The 20,094-nt window shown below is 35.4% G+C and overlaps 1 protein-coding gene across 1 annotated transcript; it reads right to left on the reverse strand.

The window, feature by feature from the left end:
* Nucleotides 1–8,406: 8,406 nt before the first annotated feature.
* On the reverse strand, nt 8,407–10,498 carry LOC118437709. Its single transcript, XM_035857005.1, has 5 exons — nt 10,494–10,498; nt 10,348–10,392; nt 10,195–10,239; nt 9,070–9,180; nt 8,407–8,964 (listed from the first exon to the last, which is right to left on the reverse strand). Exons 1-5 carry the CDS (start codon nt 10,496–10,498, stop codon nt 8,451–8,453), a joined length of 720 nt encoding a protein of 239 aa, XP_035712898.1. The 3' UTR covers nt 8,407–8,450.
* Between the last annotated feature and the right edge of the window lie 9,596 nt (nt 10,499–20,094).

The raw sequence follows: 20,094 nt of genomic DNA on the forward strand, positions 1-20,094 counted from the left end.
AGTGATTGTTCGTCCGCAGTGTAATTAGGACTGATCTGGTTCGGATCGAACATGCAAGTTTTAAGAAATTATGAAAACATATAGTGCCGGTAGTTATTTATTTAACCATGGACTCATTTTTTTCTGTCAAGCTAAATGATAATGTCTTACATATTTAGGCCTTAGGTTGAACCAACATGCATACAAATAATGATATATGTAGCAGTTTCGCTTTTCAATCAAATAGATGTCAACAAACGTGATTGAGTGGAATGTCATGCCACACAGAGATAGCATTGCATGAGATGGAGTCATGACTAATTGTAAGTGATGAAGATCAGAAGCTGATGCAAAATTCCAGTCGCTGATGCAAAATTCCAGTTACACCTGCAAAATTAAAGTTCCAGTTGCAAATTCCAAGTTGCAGGTCTCGCCCTAATTGTGTGGGCTGGTAATCGATTTATTATAGATTATACATCTTCTCTCCGTTAGATTGTGCATTTTGCACACGTGCGGTCTTTTGTTTATCATCGGACTTATTTATTTGAGTTACTGGGTAGTTCAATCACAGCTTGTAGTTCGTGTGTCCTGGCAAGGACATCTCCAGTAAACAAATCATTCACTTGTGTGTATTATTATGATCCAATTTGTACAGTAATTTTATGGTGTTAAAAAATGGTAAACACAACTATTCATTATCCCCAGACCCAATAAATTGGATCCCAGAAATTTTGGTCTTTGTTGACGGACGCTCTAGCAAACCCACGCTATATATTGATGCTAGGTTTTCACATGGGGGGCTTCTTCCTAGTTCCAAAAATTTTTATCTGCCTGCCTGTTGGGTTTTTCCGATGATGCAAATAATGTGGATTTTTTTTTCTAAGGCGAAAATTGATTATTGGTTCGCACCGCATGGCAGTTTATGCATACAAGCTTTTACGAGGGGTGCATTTTAGGGGTGTTTATCATTTCCTGTTTTTTTGGTGCTGTTGCGAATGTCCCCCAAGAGAGTTTCCATGCGATTGGTTTCATGCAAAGTTAAATTGTCGGAGTAAAATGATACCTGAGGAGTAAGTGCAGTCTTCCTTGTCGTTCGTGGTTATTTTTGTGGTGAGCAAGTTAGCACATACCGAAACACAACTTTCTCCATGCTTTTGCATATATGAGTCCGATAGGTCGTCATTTTGGCACGAAATAAATGTTTCTTCGCTAATTACGCATTTCTAGCTGTATTTCTCCCTTGATTGCTACCGTATATTATACATATAACTCTATGGCGGCTTCTGTATAATAAGTGTGTGCAGAGCAAAAAGGCAATGCCTTTTTAGCCCGAACCAGGGCTTATGTAATTGTCATGTCCGTCTGTCTTTCGATAGCTCTCGAACGAGTTGACCGATTGACTTGAAATTTTTACCACATGTGTATTGGACAAAGTTAGGAAACGAGTTCGAAGATGGGCCAAATCGGTCAAGTGGTTGACCGGTGGGGGTCATCGGAGTGGGTGGGGTTTGATGCACCAAAATTTCAGAATGGTCGTAGAAAGCTAAAATTTGGTACAGAGGTTGCTAATGGCTCCAAATGAAATAATATGAAGTGAAATTGGAAAATTATTCAACCTGAGGTGGCCGAGGGGGTGACCCATACCGATTTTTCAAAATTATTCAATCGAGCTGAAATTTGGTATAGAGGCTGCTAATGGCCCCTAATGGAAGAATATGAAGTGAAATTGGTAAAATTTTCACATGCCGAGACCAGTTGGGGTGACCCATACCGATTTTCATAACTTGTCGTAAAAAGCTGAAATTTGGAACGGTGATACTTAATGGCTTCTCATGAAATTATATGAAGTCAAAGATGAACAAAAAGTAACCAGAGGGGCACTAAGGGTGCCCATACCGATTTCTAAGAGTTTATATATTCAGCTAAAATTTAGTGAGGAGTCAAAAAATAACTTAGATTAGAATTTAGGACGGTTGAATTTCGAAATTTTTATACGAACAGCCTCCACTGCTCGTGGTATTTGGTGCCAAGCAATACTACCAAGTTACGCTAGTTAATGCAAGAACTAGTGAAAAATAGTACAACATTCTGACAAACATGAGTTTACTAATCAATCCTGGTTCGGGCTAAGCAAAGCTGTACTGATAGGTTTTTGCTTTTTTGCCCCTCAAAAATGGGTGCCTTTTTGCTAATTGGCGCGAGATGAGATACAACTCACGCGACAAAAAAAAATTACAAATTTATTAAATAAGGCTGTTGGGAGAAAAAAAATTAAAAATTAATGAAATAAGGCTGTTAGGCAAAAAAAATTAAAAATTATTGAAATAAGCAGGCTGTTGCAAGCCTCGGTTCTCTTAACTCCAAAAGGGGATTACACAACGGACGTGATATATTTTTTTTTTTGTAATTCCAATTTTTTTATGTTGATGACCTTGATCCAGTGAACATAATTAGTCATTACAACACCCCTCTAAGTGACCTAGTATGACCGGAAATTGAGGTCAAAGGTCAAAATTTTTTATTGCATTTTTGGACGTTTCAGGGCATTCTAAGACTTTGTCTCACTTTTCCCCATGGCGGGAATTTTTTTGGGGTGACATGAGATTTCTAGTGTCTAGCTAGGATTCCTAGCTAGGACTGCTAGCTAGGATTGCTAGCTGGAATAGCAACGCTTTCCGCATACCTAGTAAAACTAACCTAACCTGCTCGCTTCGTTTGCTTAAAAACGAACAATACCCCAATATTGGGCAGAATTACGATAATCGATGATCCACTTAGTCCCAAATCTCATAGTGCCCCAAAGATTTTACACCAGACAGGGTACAACCCAACCAGACATTCGACATTCGACACAAAAACTAGAAATCTCACGTCACCCCAAAAAAATTCCCGCCATGGGGAAAAGTGAGACAAAGTCTTAGAATGCCCTGAAACGTCCAAAAATGCAATAAAAAATTTTGACCTTTGACCTTTTTTTGTGACCTTAATATACATTTGTCGGTCAAAAAATTTATATATTCTTGATCAGCATGAAAAACCCGACATTTTGACGTATCACATTCCCCGATCGGAGAGGGGTCCTTCTGCCCGTATTGTTCCATATAAGGTTTCTGGCGTTAAACAGCAAACGAGTTTTTGACCTTTGACCTCAATTTCCGGTCAAACTAGGTCACTTAGAGGGGTGTTGTAATGACTAATTATGTTCACTGGATCAAGGTCATCAACATAAAAAAAATATTGGAATTACAAAAAAAAAATATCACGTCCGTTGTGTAATCCCCTTTTGGAGTTAAGAGAACCGAGGCTTGCAACAGCCTGGAAACAGGGTTCGGAAAACCCCGGGGTTTTTCTAGAAAAACCCAACCCCGCGGGTTTTTCCGGGGTTTTTGGGGTTTTTGTGGGTTTTTGGGTTTTTGTGGGTTTTTGTGGGTTTTTGTAGATTTTGGGGCAGGTTGAACCAAAATTCTTTAAATTATATATTAGATAAAAAGTAATTTAATATACAATTTTGACATGCAATTTTAAGCGTTATCATTGAGTTGGACTGTTAAATCGAAAATTCATATTTCGCATGCAAACTTGGAAATATGCAATAAAACTTGGAAATTCAAGTCGCACATGAAAATTCTCAAAATTTCATGATGAATCCGTCAATTTAATTAGCATTGATTTAAGTTGTAGTTTAAGGGATTTTGTTTCAATCTGTCCCAAAATCTTACAAAAACCCCGGAAAAACCCACAAAAACCCACAAAAACCCGCAAAAACCCCATTAAGCATTAGGGTTTTTCCGGAGATTTGATACCCCAAAAACCCACAAAAACCCCAAAAACCCCAACCCACAAAAACCCGGGGTAGCGAACCCTGCCTGGAAATAAGGCTGTTGGGAGAAATAAAAATTAAAAATTAATCAAATAAGGCTGTTGGGAGAAACAAAATTAAAAATTAATGACATAAGGCAGTTAGGAAAAAAAATAAAAAAATTAATACCCGATAGTGTACCAGCTCTTTTAAATATTAATTATTTTACCAGCTATTATACCAGCACTTTTAAAAATTAATTATTTTACCACATATTGGGCCAGCTCTTTTAAAAATTAATTATTTTACCAGATATTGGGCCAGCTCTTTTAAAAATTGATTATTTTACCAGATATTGTTTCAGCTCTTTTAAAAATTAATTATTTTACCAGATAGTTTACCATCTCTTTTAAAAATTAATTATTTTACCAGATATTGTTTCAGCTCTTTTAAAAATTAATTATTTTACCAGATATTGTTTCAGCTCTTTTAAAAATTAATTATTTTACCAGATAGTTTACCAGCTCTTTTAAAAATTAATTATGTTACCAGATATTGTACTACATCTTTTAAAAATTAATTATTGTAGCAGATATTGTACCAGCTTTTTTAAAAATTAATTATTTTACCAGATATTGTACCAGCTCTTTCAAAAATCAATTATGTTATCAGATATTGTACATCTTTTAAAAATTAATTATTTTACCAGATGTACCACATCTTTTAAAAATTAATTATTTTACCAGATATTGTACTAGATGTTTATGAACGGCTGAATTGGTTGTATTGTATAGCAAAACAAATACATACTTGTAATTTGTTTGAAATTTTCTTGTCAAATAATAATTCCATGTTATCCGAAATATATACAAATTCCAATTTGATAATGTAGGAAAGTATAAAATTTTTCGGAAATATGAAATTCCCAGCATTAGTTGAATTTGATGTAATATTATGAATTTTTATGCATTTTTGTGCATTTTTGTGCTACTTTATGCATCCTGCATGCATAAACAAATTTCGTGCGCACAAAAAGAAACACTGATTGACCTGACCTAACCTAACGAAAATTATTAAATTTAACGACGAAGACAGAAGGAAGTACTAGAAACAAAGCGTATCATTATAAATATGTCGTCGGTATCAGGTAAGAAATGACGACGATGTCAAAATATGTAAATTGATGGACTTGTTGTGACATGAAAACCAATTTCAGCAGGGTTTGCACCCTGCCGGGCACCCGATTTATCAAAGTATTTCTTGTTAAGAATTGACGTTGGAAGTACATAAGGTTTGATTCATAAGTTGTGGCACTATTTGAAAAGTCGTTCATTACTAAACAATAAGTTCAAATGTTAACAACTTTGTTCATAATAGTTAAAAATGCGATGCACAACATTGATCAAAATCACTTTGGTCCCGTCGACCCTGTAGAAGAAATTTCTCACAGGTTTTTCCACGCCTGCTAATTTTTCTTTTCCTGACTTTCTCCCCACAATCTTCAGGTTTGACTCATTACGAGTCGAATTCCAAGCAGGATTTTCGTCACTTTCGGTCATCATGAATGTTCTCTTTCGCATCAAGCCTAAAATCTTTCAATCCCAGTTGTTTGGAGAACATTGTTGGCATGTTCCAATTTTGCCAGAAAACAAATTTTTTTCTCGCTGAGGTAGTCGGTAAAAAATTCAATCGTAATGGCAAGTGGCTTCATCCGAACAAAATCTGACTGGGTCTCCTGATAACCATTGAATGAATGAATGAATGAATTGAATGAATCGGTGTTTGATCCATTTTGATAAATAAAGAGATGGGGTCATGATCCTATCCATAATTTCGGGCTTTGAAATTGCTCCATTTTGGTCCAAGGCTATCCAAATCCGCCTGTTTTTGCGAATTTGACTTTGGGAAATACACTAACTTCATATTTCACATCCTTGCGACCAATAAAAAATTTCTAGGTGCAAACGTTTCGTGGCGTTATTGTAATGTACGCTTCGTCACAACTGGCGAGTATTTTGGATTGCCCTTTTTTGCAAACTTAGTTGAATCCCATTTTGGTTCTTAGTTTTTCCTCTTTAATGTACCTTGAGGCCTTAATTTTTTAAACGTTGTAATCTCCTATCATTCTGCCTTAAATCGGCGAAAAGTTAGTTAAGATATCTTTACCCGTTTGGCTACTAGGTTCTGTAACGTCAGTGGCGTTCCCTGAAATTTATTGGCACTGTTTTGATGATTTTGGATATAGTCTGCCACACTAGGTGATGAATAATTTTTTTTAAGACTGATTTTGTTGAGTCATACATTGGTGTGTAACCAGAAATTGAGGGGTTTGAAATATTTTCACTTTTGAGGTGGTGTGTCAGCCACCCTGATTTTCATCCTCAATTTTGATCGCGTCAACAAAAAATTACCAAATTGAGATATAATATCGTCGTATTAATTCGAAAACGACGTAAGTGCAGTCGTGTGTTAATCCGAAAAAGACGTAAGTGCAGTCGTGTGTTAATCCGAAAAAGACGTAAGTGCAGTCGTGTGTTAATCCGAAAAAGACGTAAGTACACAATAAAATCTTGTAAAAGGACGTAAGTGCAATTATAATTTTAACAACAGGTCAGTTTTTTCAAAACTAATTATATTTAATTAAGTTTGAAATTAAAATTAAAATATGTATATTATATTTATTGAAGTAAATCTTTCATCTTCATCAATAATTTCATTAATAAATAAACTGCGGCAACGCACGGTACACAAGTAGCGCAAAAATACTGAGAATGCGATACAACAAAGAAAACAAAGATTGCCGAATCTGAATTATGTAAAAATAACAAAATAATTGAGATTTCCTCATTCTATCTTGCCACTCTGAAGAATAATGCATCTTACATGTTTTACTGTTTTATCAATCCTAATTAATAAATCAATCTTATGGTTTTATATCTCCTACGTGTTCGATTCAATATTTGTAAAAATCTCATTTTGCCCTGACCACACCCCCTAGGCTCGAGGGTGTGTGTCACAAGTCGGGAACACTTACTTTAACTCTATTTCATCCATGGATTCAATTTTTGTAAAAGCCTCATTTTGCTCTGACCACACGCCATGGGAGCGAGGGGGTGTGATCCGATTGGCCCCAAAATATGACGGGATCCTCCCCGTAGGGTCATACGTATGATTCCGCAAACCGAGATTTTGAAATTTCACAACCAATAGTTATATATATAGATAGATAGATAAATAGTTTATTCCTCAGATTGATACAGCGGACGCCTTTACAATCAAATAATTAAATTAGAGATAACATTAGTCTCAGTTGACAGTTTTAATTTTGTCCTACTCCAACTCAATTTGGAAAGTAATTGGTTGAACATACTTAATATTCATTGTTCATTTAATATTCATTTATTTGGATTTTACAGACCAAAAGAAATATTAGATTTTGTTAGATTTTACAGACTAACTTAAAAAGTAGGCGTATTACATAGAGCGAGAGAGGACACGTCCACTCTACTCAACAGTTAACCCGAGACTTTAGTTATATATACAAATTATATATAATTTAATTTTTGACAAACTCCAAAGAGTTACAAACTTTAATGCATAAATATTTAGCACATTCCAATATATAAATATGTATTTAAACTTACGAAGTAATTTTGAACAAAAACTGACCAGTTGTTAAAGTTATAATTGCACTTACGTCCTTTTACAAGATTTTATTGTGTACTTACGTCTTTTTCGGATTAACACACGACTGCACTTACGTCTTTTTCGAATTAACACACGACTGCACTTACGTCGTTTTCGAATTAACACACGACTGCACTTACGTCGTTTTCGAATTAATACGACGATATAGTTAAATGCTTAATTCATTGTTAAAGGAATAAATTTAACAGGTAATGAACTTTTAAACGGAGCTCATGATGTCTGTTTGAAGAAAATGTCGGGGAGCGCCACAGATAAATCAATTGCCCGATCAAGCCAATCGTTTCAGTTTGTGGATGAGGTTACCGAAGAACTGGCCAAAGTTCTAAAGTGCTTGGAACCACCGAGACGGGGAACAAAGGAGTTTGAAAAATATAGTAAGGATTTCAAAGATGCCGTTACTATAATTTTGAGAAGCGACGAGAAAGGTGACTTTTTAACCGATTGTGGGGGTGCTCGAGCACACACAGGTAATAAAGTATGGATTAGTATATATTAAGCATGGTTAATATTGAAATATTAATTTCAATCTAAGGATTTAAAGACTTTACATACACCTACCCATATGTTGAGAATATCGTCGAAATAAAGGACAAGCTAGCTGTTCTTTCTAAGTTCGAAGATTCATTTGCAAAATATTCGTCTAAGCACCGGCCGCAAGAGGTACCCATAATACATGAAGGAGAGGACGATGAACCATTCATTATCCATAATAAGAATTTAAAAAAGAAAAAACTGGGTCAATAGGTACTCAAGCAATATTAATTTGATATTTATTAAGCAGCTTGTAAATTCAGCATCATGATAATTAATCAGATAACTTCGGTATTAATTTTGGAAGAAATTTTAAGGATACCAGAAATAAATTTTATTGAAAGATAAATTAAAAATAAATATTATATTTAACTATGTTTTTACTGAGTGAAATAAATTTTGGGAATTGCAACCCTAAGTATTAATTTGCTTATTAATTAAGTATCAATGTGGCAGGCAATATGGGGAAATTGGCGGTGGTAAATTTAGGGGAGGGGCAGTCACTTTCACGGTGACCTCTAGTCTTGCATCTTCTGCAGAAGCTTCTGTTTAACTGTCCTGCAGGACTTCGTCTGTGATCTCCGTACGACCGTCTTGACGACACGGAAAGAGGTCGAGTTGATGAAGCGGGGTTAACTTGCGCTTCGTCAACATTATCCCTCAAGTCAGCAACGAGTTGCTGGAGGGATAACTCAACGGACGATTGGACGGGTGGGTTTATGATGACTGAACTTGCAGCACTACTAGATATTGAAGAGCTCGAAGCTGAAGATGGAGGAGCTTGAACTACTTGATTGATTGAAGCGACAAGCTTCGTTTCGTAAACCTCACATTGTTTACGATTGATTTTAGCAACTGATATGGTTTGCTGTGCCATGTAAGAAGTAAGGAGGTCCCCGGAGTTTTGCAAGTCTTCCGCTGTTAACCAAGAGTCATGCTCTGCACCCCTTTAAAAAATAAATTTATTAAGTAAATAAGTCCAATTTTATATAAAATTGATGCTAATATTATCAGTATTATTATGTAAAATAGAGTAGGTAAAATTCACTTACCAACCCTTCCACCTTATCATAAACTCAGGTTCCTCGTTGTCATTCAGGATATGCATCAGAATCTCCTCCACCTCGTAATCCTCGTAATCCTCGGCCTCTGGGCCCCTCTGCCTACAAACATAGGCAAAATAATAAAACATGCATAATAAACACGATTATTCAACAAACTCTAGCTTAACCCTTGGTCGAGCGTGATTAAATCACACAACCACTAAACCCTTGGTCGAGCGTGATTAAATCACACAACCACTAAACCCTTGGTCGAGCGTGATTAAATCACACAACCACTAAACCCTTGGTCGAGCGTGATTAAATCACACAACCACTAAACCCTTGGTCGAGCGTGATTAAATCACACAACCACTAAACCCTTGGTCGAGCGTGATTAAATCACACAACCACTAAACCCTTGGTCGAGCATGATTAAATCACACAACCACTAAACCCTTGGTCGAGCATGATTAAATCACACAACCACTAAACCCTTGGTCGAGCGTGATTAAATCACACAACCACTAAACCCTTGGTCGAGCGTGATTAAATCACACAACCACTAAACCCTTGGTCGAGCGTGATTAAATCACACAACCACTAAACCCTTGGTCGAGCATGATTAAATCACACAACCACTAAACCCTTGGTCGAGCGTGATTAAATCACACAACCACTAAACCCTTGGTCGAGCGTGATTAAATCACACAACCACTAAACCCTTGGTCGAGCATGATTAAATCACACAACCACTAAACCCTTGGTCGAGCGTGATTAAATCACACAACCACTAAACCCTTGGTCGAGCGTGATTAAATCACACAACCACTAAACCCTTGGTCGAGCGTGATTAAATCACACAACCACTAAACCCTTGGTCGAGCATGATTAAATCACACAACCACTAAACCCTTGGTCGAGCGTGATTAAATCACACAACCACTAAACCCTTGGTCGAGCGTGATTAAATCACACAACCACTAAACCCTTGGTCGAGCATGATTAAATCACACAACCACTAAACCCTTGGTCGAGCATGATTAAATCACACAACCACTAAGCCATTTGTCATATGCATAATTTTACAGAAACAAATTAAATCGCGATGAAAGGAAAAATTTAAAGTGATCTTGCCTTATCGTCCCACGGCCAGGTCGGGCTCTGGAGGAATTTCCCCCACTAAAATATGTAAGAACATTGTTAATGATTCTGTGATAGTATACAGTAGTATTCTCCATTTAACAATGTCCTTCATATAAAAGTTATAAACATTCAAGTTATACTTACCGTGCGTTTCCACGGCCAGGTCGGGTTCTGGAGGAATTTCTCCCACTATATATGTAAAAATATTGATAATGGTTATCGTAAATAATGTCCGTAGTTACGGGACAATGTTTAGGAATATTGTGTAAACAATGTACGAAAATATTTACCTCATTTTTTTATTGGAAAGGAAGGAAATCCAGCTAAATTTCTAATATTGTTAGATTTGGAGGGACTTTATGCGTAATGTGACAGTTTGTTCTTGAGAATTAAGATGCATGATAAATAAGTCAAATAAGTATGTCAATTTAATGCGGAAGACGGATATGCATTTATTTACCACTTGTTTTTATTGCGCCACAAAAATTTTAACAATCCAAAGCACCATATTTCAAAATACTAATTTTGCTAAACATTTCTTATTTTTATGTAATTTTCGTACATATTTTTTAAATATTTGGATGCTTTTTTTGTAAATTTTACATACATATTTCAGATAATTTCGTAAATACATATACGTCCTATGAATCTACGCATAAAATGTGCCGGCAACACGTGAGACAGTCTGTGTCTCAGTCTCTCTTCCCATACACAGCCTGTGTACGGGAAACGAGAGGATCAGGCAGCGGCGGAGCAATCTGTGTCTCACTTACCATACACAGCGTGTGTACGGGAAGAGGATCTACACTTCCACTGCCACTCCTTCCTCGCCTCCCATTGGCCTTAACAAACACTGGTTAAGCTTCGGCACCGCATTTGATCTGTTCTCTAGTGGTAAGAAAGTTTACCACCAGAGAAAATTGTCCGGCGGTGGCCCGAGGGGGGCCACCACCAGCACACCCACCACCACCACTCAATCACCTGGTATCTTGGGGCCCGTTCATATATTATGTCGAGAAAAGAAAAGAATTCTTCGACACCCACCTAACCTCTCTTTGTCAATAATCATCAACATTTGCTTGACCCCCTAATGGTGACATAAACTTCTCTTCATAATTGGGAAATATGTTACTTTACAAATTCATTAATTTTTCTACATATATATACATACGTATGTAAGTATGCAACCTTTGAATTGAAATTTTTAAAACCTCTCAAATTCTAACATGGCCTAAAATGCATTTCGAGTGTAGCATTACTCATTAATGCTAGATATATTTTCAGTGATTTTAAAAATTGCTCGTTGAGTCATAAAATTCTTTTTAGTTCATGGCGTCGATTTACCAAATTACGGTACCACGCTGCGGTGTCCTTATGGGGCACTTTCCAACAATTCCCCAGACCTCGTTCTGCATATATTTTTGCATATTCTTCCGTCCTGAGGGCTGGAAGGACCGTCAGTGAAATTTCGTTGGGCCACACCCCCTGGGGGCGAAATGGTCCCCTGGTTGACCTTTGACATTAAAATTGGCTTAGGTTGTAGGTCTATGTGTGTGTAGCTTACCCTCCAAATTTGAAAGCATTTGGTCAACCACAACGCCGGGCGCAGTATGGCGACATCTGAAAAACCCCCTTTTCGGCCCTTGTCAACGCCTTATAACTTCGCTACGTGGATAGAGCTTACGAGGGAACCTCTTATAGTGCCCGGAGCTCGCAGCATATCCACTATATACATTAGACGCAGTTTTTAATACTAGTCCTATGATGTGACAAAATCTCCGTGTCAAAATGACATTTGGTCAAGCGGTGACGATTTTAGTGACGCGACGAACGGTCACTTTCTCCCATGATTTCAATAGCGCAGCTAGTTTTCGCCACACGCTCCTCATCTTGCTACTGAATTCTTAACTCATTTACTCACTGAGCGCACTGGTACTTAATTTAGCTATATTTAAAATATAATTACAATTTACTACTCATCAATATTTTTTTCTGTTCGAATTTAAAAGTTACAAAATGTTCACGCGCATTTTTTGAGGAACAAATCCCTCTACTTGTTTGAATTCATAAGAAGTTGATGTATTTTCCGCTTAGTTTTTAAACTCCAACACAGATATTTGAAAGGAAAAAACAATATTGAAAACTTGTAAATAGTAAATAAATTATAATCATACATATTGTAAATATACATAGTTAAATTGGATGCCAGTCTCATCGGTGAATAAATGAGTTGAGATTTCAGTGAGATAAACGGGGACGTGTAGTGAAGACGTGAACGGGTACCTCCGCTACTAATAGCATGGCGAAAATGACCGTCCCGCGCGTCACTAAAATCGTCACCACTTGACCAAATGTCATTTTGACACGGAGATTTTATCACATCATAGGACTAGTATTAAAAACTGCGTCTAGTGTACATAGTGGATATGCTGGGAGCTCCGGGCACTATAAAAGGTTCCCTCGTTAGCGGTTTTGGGGATAACATGACACGCATTCTCGAGATTCATCCCCTGCAAAATCTTAGTTCTATTCTTGCCCCATTCGAAGTTATTAGCTTTTGAATTTTGGCGTAACTAACCACATCGACAATTCTGTGTCGACACGATCAAAAATATGTGCCACCAACTACTTATACATATGGATACTATCCCACATATTTTTGTATATTTCCCACATATCCCACGTAGCGAAGTTATAAGGGGTTGAAAAGGGCCAAAAAGGGGGTTTTTCAAGTGTCGCCATACTGCGCCCGGCGTTGTGGTTGACCAAATGCTTTCAAATTTGGAGGGTAAGCTACACACATATAGACCTACAACCTAAGACAATTTTAATGTCAAAGGTCAGCCGGGGGACCATTTCGCCCCAGGGGGTGTGGCCCAACGAAATTTCACTGACGGTCCTTCCAGCCCTCAGGGCGGAAGAATATGCAAAAATATATGCAGAACGAGGTCTGGGGAATTGTTGGAAAGTGCCCCATAATACCACCGCAGCGTGCCTCCCTCCATAAAATTTTTACGTAACATATGAACGGGCCCTTGTGTCATCTCTTGGGGTGGCGAAAATCGTCCTCTAACGTGGTAGGACGATATAGTGGTGATGGTCATGAACTGGCTAAAAGTCGTCGTTCCAAGTAGAAAAGGTGATCGAATGGCGAAAAATCGTGCAAAATAATTTTGGTTGTCGTGGCAAAAATAACTAAAAACAATTTTGGTGGTGGAACTGGTGGAAAACGAAATCCGGCCAAAGGTTTGAATGGGTGCACTCGCGCAGGATTTAGTACCGTATATTTTGGATTTGATCAATAATTTTGCTATAAAAGCGATAATGGGGGGTGAACGGTACCACCTACAGCTTTGCTTCTACTACAACTTTTGAAAGCTGAATAGTTTGCCTACAATGTTAAGTGGTCACATTTTGCAATTTTGCCTCTATTAAATTATCTAAAATACAAACTCACATAAAAATTTTACTGATATTTAAACTAAAATAGTAATTGAACAAAGGCAAAATTACAAAATGTGACCACATAATATTGTAGGCAAGCTATTCAGCTTTCAAAAGTTATATCACAGGCAAACCTGTAGGTGGTACCGTTCACCCCCCATTATCACTTTTATGAAAATGAATTAGCATTGCGAGCATACGACGAAAATCCTGCCGTGAGGTGTTGGGTCAAATGCGGTGCTGTAGCTTAACCACCACCACTTTCCCCCTTACCATGGTTTAGGCATCCCATGGTTGTATTTTACTCTGCCTACTACTGAAAGTCAGTTGGCAGAGCTACAGCGCGGCTACGAATTCGGTGCCAAGGTCTCCGTCACGTAGCCCGTGAAATGTTCTTGGTCGTCCAGTTCGGGAAGGGGGATTCGTTTCCAACTGTTCTTAGAGGTCAAGGTCACGGCCAGGTTTTCTTTGCTGTTCGACATTGCGATGATAAGTTATCATTGATAACCTTTACCTTCCTCAGAAGTGGGAACGTCCAACTCGGAAGTTCTTCGGAATACACTTTAAATTTGCAACAAAACAAGTTCTTATCTTATGATATATTAGATAAATTATAAAGTCAACAACCTTTCTTCGTAAACCACTACACCTCCGTGTAATTAAGTGTTAAGTTCTTATCAAATTAATTAAAAAGTTGAATAAATAAATCAAGAACTTATCGGAATTTATCCTCCTCACACCTCAAAAACTATAACTCTGATCGGAAATGGTTGATCTTTGAGGTTTTAAAAAAGATGAATTTATTTTTCGATTAGAAAAGTTTAAGTTCGCTTCGATTAGAAATTTTAATTTAGAATTAATTTAACGGTTGTTTGTTTACTAAAATTCAAACTTGTTTCTTTGCTACGTCACATGTTTCGCAGTGTTAAATTAATTATTTTCCATTTACTTTAGCTCTTCGGAGTCGATACTTTACAAAACTGGAAAAATCTCAATTTCTCCAAATCTCTATTTCTCAAAAATCTCAACTTCTCAAAAATCTCAATTTCTTAAAATCTCAATTTCTTAAAATCTCTATTTCTCAAAAATCTCAATTTCTTAAAATCTCAATTTCTCCCTCATCAATCAATCAATTTTCTCTCGAATCCATTTTATTTTCGTACAACTTTACAATTCTTTATTCAAGTCATTTATTTATTTATTTGCACATTAATTTTATTTCCTTCTTCGTTTTCTCCCATCATAAATTCACTTTCGTTACGCATTAATTATCTACAATTTTTCGTAAACACAAAAACATTACGTTTTTTTATTTCGTTTTTTTTCAATCTGCCAGAAAAACATGATAAGGAAAGGACTTATCACTTATTGTGACAGATATGTATCGGAATATGTATAGGAACTTCATTTACCGTCGCATTTATGTTCTAATTTTTCTAGGGTCAATTTAATTATCTAATTAATTAACTAACTACGTAGTGATTTACAAGTGTTTTCCATTAAAAATATCCAATCTATATCCCTCTTATCCTCTGATAACCCGCTTATCTTCTCCTCCTCCCACTACTCCGCATCCCTTGTCCCCCCACCATTCGCTGATTCCTCGTCTCCGACCCCTTCGTCACAAAATCGACGACGTCCACGACTGCAAATTTTTCAAAATCGTCCTTATCATGTCAGCTGAATCAGAATTATCAGAATTTGAAGAAAATCTTCCCCTCCTCACTTAAGTTATGGGATTTCAATATATTTAGTTATACGATTTCAATTAAAAGTCTGGCCCATTAAATGAGACCCAATTACGTATCTTTGCAAGGGCTGCAAAATTTAAGTAGTTTAAAAAAAGATTGATATAGTTCAAAGTCGGAAAAAAATTATATGGCACAAATACATTTAAATGAACTTGACCCACGGGTTTATCCTCGGAGCGATGCAAGGATGGATTTATTCATAAAAATTAAATGTTCGGGAATTACATACAATTTTGATAAGAATTCATGTGCTTATCATGGCGGTGTAAATTTTCTTAAAAAACCGTATAAGAAATCTAGAAGTGAGAAAAATGAAAGCATATTTATTTCCAAATCTGTACTTGTAAAACGATTGTATTTCTTCAAAATCGGGAAATAAATTTTATGAAAAAAGTGTATGTAACAAATTTTCAGATTTGCGCTTGGATTTTGTATTATAAACAATTGTTACCGATAAATTACGCTAAAACTAATGTTTGTAAACTGTGGAAGGTTTGCAAAATTTATGAAGTGAGCATGTCTCAAATTAGTGAAACGAGTTTGAAATATTTCAACGTCGGAAAAAAATTGGGTAAGATAAATATATATGTTTTACCTTGGTTAGATATTGTCTCGCAGCCACCAAATTTTGAAATTTTGGTAATGAATTTAATATAGCTCAACCATACCTGTTTAAAAATTTGGTTTAAATTCAAAAGCTAGTCATCCGAAATTCTGAGTGAATATTTTCCTGCAAATTCATTCAGTCATTTTCGTTCAAATTTATTTCATTTCACTTCATCTGACTTCATTTCTTACTTCGCCACATGTATTAAGCATAAGGTGAAAAATGAAATGAGTGAAAATTCTTTCACTCACAGTCATTCATCTGAAATGACAGAATTCTTCAGACATTTTCGTTGGCATTTTGCGTGCCTTTTTGCCTGTTTCATGCCTTTTTGCTCGGTTTTTGACGATTGAACCCGATTTCTCGTTGTTTATGACGTATTAAAGAAATCAAAAAATATATTTAATGTTTTTAAAGTTGTATCGGAGGGTTTTGACTTTCACCGATACTTCAAATTAGTGGAATACTTTTCTCTAGATATTTTCATGGCTATTTTTACATTGCCATCAGCTTAATTAATCAAATTTTGGGTTCGAAAGTTTAAAGAGCGAAATGAATAACCTTCACTTTAATTTTATCACGGGGTTTTGGTCTCATCTCGCCATAATTAGCAAAAGGGCAAAAAAGGCACCCATTTTTGCGGGGCAAAAAGGCAAAGAGGCAGGCAAAAATGCACTGCCTGCCTTTTTGCTCGGCACACACTGGAATTTTCCCTATACCAACCAATGATAAAAGAGGATTTTTTTTTGTTTTTTGCCAAAAAACTCAAAAATTGGCAACTGGTTGAAATAAATATTGGTTGTGTATAGGGAATCATGAAAATTTAATTAGTTGCTACCAGATATAGTTATGAATTCATTATCATTAAGGGAATTTTTTTGTGAGAATTATGGTCTTTCACATACCTGTTCACTTTCATTCATTTGAGTGATTATGATGGTGAGTGATAGGGAATGAAAATGAGTTTCCTGTAATTTGAATGAAAATGATTGAAACAATCCGTCATTTCAGATGAATGACTGTGAATGAAAGATTGTTCACTCATTTCATTTTTCATCCTATGCTTAATACATGGCATCACATGGGGCGAAATTGAAGTCCGATGAAGTGAAATGAAATGAATTTGAAAGAAAACGATTGAGTGTGAATAAAAATCTTCAGTCAGAAATTGGGATGGCTGACTTTTGAATGAAAACCAAATTTTTACCTATCCGATTTTTGTAAATTGTGCAAATTTCGAAAAAAAATATATTTTTTGAATTATTTTATTTCACATGATGAAACGACGAATTGAATTATGTTAATTCAATTTTGACAAATTCAATTATGAAACTGTATTACGTTTTTCAAATTATAAAATTACCAAGATTGGCATACATCATTAGCAACAAGTGCAAATTTGGCCCAGAAATTTGTCATTACAAGAATTTATTGGCCACATTTTATATTTAGTTATATATAGTTAGAAAACATAAAAATAGTTAAATAGTTGAACGCACACATTAGAAATTCGTAGAACTATTAATTCGAACTAACTAACGAACATTCTAACGAACATTCTAACGAACTAATTCGTAGAACTTCCTAACTTCACTCCAACTAAGGTAGTAATGAATCATTACCATGCGGAATGACTATGTGTCTCTACCACGTGGGTTACGGTTTGTCGTAAAAATGGTAATAATAAGTTGAGGGAAATTCAAATTTAATACATAATGGTATTCACTTCCTTAATATTTGGTAATGAATTTGAATTTCCCTGAACTTATTATTACCATTTCCACAAATTTTAACCGACGTGGTAGAGACACATAGTCATTCCGCATGGTAATGATTCATTCTACGAATTTCTAATGTGTGCGTTCAACTATTTAACTATTTTTATGTTTTCTAACTATATACCCAGTAGTCGCAAAAGAAGTGTTACAAGAAAACCTTACTGTAGCGAGCCCAGTTTATCAAATTTTGAAAAAATAATTACATCACTGACGTTGCAAAATTATTATAAATCATAAAAAATTAAAGAATAAATAATAAATAAAAATATGTTTTAATAAATAAGAGAACATATTTTGATCAGCATAAAAGGCAAACTTTGATCAACCAAAGGGGTAAAATATAATCATTCAGTTGAGTAAAAATTCCACAACTTGCCGAGTAAAAATTCCACAACTTGTTGAGTAAAAACTCCACAACTTGTTGAGTAAATTTTACTTTTAGTTGGGCAAAAAGATTACTCAACAAAGTTGAGTAAAATTTAACCAACGGTTGTGCCATCCTCTTTTTTACCCAATGTTGGGCAAAATTTTACACAACCTTGTAGAAATTTTCTACAACTTTGTTTAGAGTGTAGATATGTCTCCATCCATACACAATTTCTGCCCGGGTTTTGGGTACAGAAGGAATTATTTTAATATGATGGTAATACAGCCATTATAAACTAATTGCTCTGTCATCATTCAGCTTGTTATTGATCACAGTAGACCATTCATAATTTAACTTAATTAATTTATACTGTATTTGTTTTGTCATTATTTTACTTGAGTTTTGTATATGCCAAATTCATGCATAATTAAAATACGACGTCAGCAACTCGGTTATCCACGAAATGCCAAATTCATGCATAATTAAAATACGACGTCAGCAACTCGGTTATCCACGAAATAAGTAAGAAATTGTCAATATTGTTGACAAGTTTATTAAGTATGCACAATCAAAACCGTGCACAAGTAGGATCCAGAAAACCCGGGGGTTTTTCCGGGGTTTTTCTAGACTATGGGGTGGGGTTGTAAACAAATTTATAAAATTTCATATTAGAGTAAAGCTAATTCAATATTCGTACTGAGCATGAAATTTTAAGTGTTTTAATTTACTTCAATTTTTAAGTAAAATTATAATGTTTAACTGGTAAACCTAATAATAAACCAGGAATACATGATTATACTTGGAAATTCAAGTCTCACATAAAACGCCCAAGCTTTCATGCTGACTCCGAAAATTTAATTCTCATTAAGATAACTTGTAGTTTAAAGAATCTTATTTCAGTCTGCCCCATAATCTTACAAAAAATCTCGAAAAACCGACACAAAACTCGCAAAAAAACCCACTACGCATTAGTATTTTTTGAAGATTTGATACCCCCAAAAACATACAAAAACCCCAAAAACTCCAACCCACAAAAACCCGGGGTTGTGAACCCTGTGCGCGAATACAATCATAAAACTAGCCAGACATCGTCACAAGTCAGATTATTTAATGTGATTAGTATAAATATTTTAAAAATAGTTTTTTTGCTTCAGTTTCATGTAACAAAATCAATACGTAGAATTTTAGAGTAAATATCATTCAATTTATGTAAAGTTTTAGTTGAATCGAATTTAGTATCAAAATTTCAAAAGTTCCAAGTGTATCTAGTTAAGGTTAATAAAATCTTTTATTTTTCCGATTTTTTTTCCGGCTTTGAAATTTTCCTAACTTTATTCGCACTTTTCTACTCTTCGGATGCAAATATCTCTGCCCATTGGGAGATAGCGTCCTTCGCAAATTTCATCTCCTAATTAAATTTGCGATCGATGGAGACTAATTTGGCCAAAATTTGAGACCAAATGTATTCAGGAAAGAAATTGTTAATATTACTGACAAGTTCATTAAGTTTTGCACAATCAAACATTTGCAAAAATACGGTCAAAAAGCCAGCCAGACAGCGTCAGAAATCAGCTTAACAATTTTACACTTTCCAAATTTACTGTGCGTTTTCTCCTCTTAGGAGACACATCAATTTTTATTCAATTTCTTGCTAATATTTACATACAAAACGAAAGAAATGAATTCCTGAATGTTCAAAAAATATTTACTCATTAAAAATTCATTTTATTGAAAAATGCGATACAATTATCCATTCATTATTCATTTGTACAAACAAAATTCGAAAATAAATATTTATTCATTACCTAATCATTATTTATTTCACAAATAATGCCAAAATAAAATATTTACTCATTAAAAATTCATTTAATTAAAAAATGTCATTCATTCCTTATTCATTACTAATGAATAGGGGGCTTTTCACGAGACATTTGTAGCTGTGGA

This window comes from Folsomia candida, unplaced genomic scaffold, assembly GCF_002217175.1.
Source record: "Folsomia candida strain VU population unplaced genomic scaffold, ASM221717v1 Fcan01_Sc015, whole genome shotgun sequence".
In the NCBI taxonomy this organism is placed as follows: Eukaryota; Metazoa; Arthropoda; class Collembola; order Entomobryomorpha; family Isotomidae; genus Folsomia; species Folsomia candida.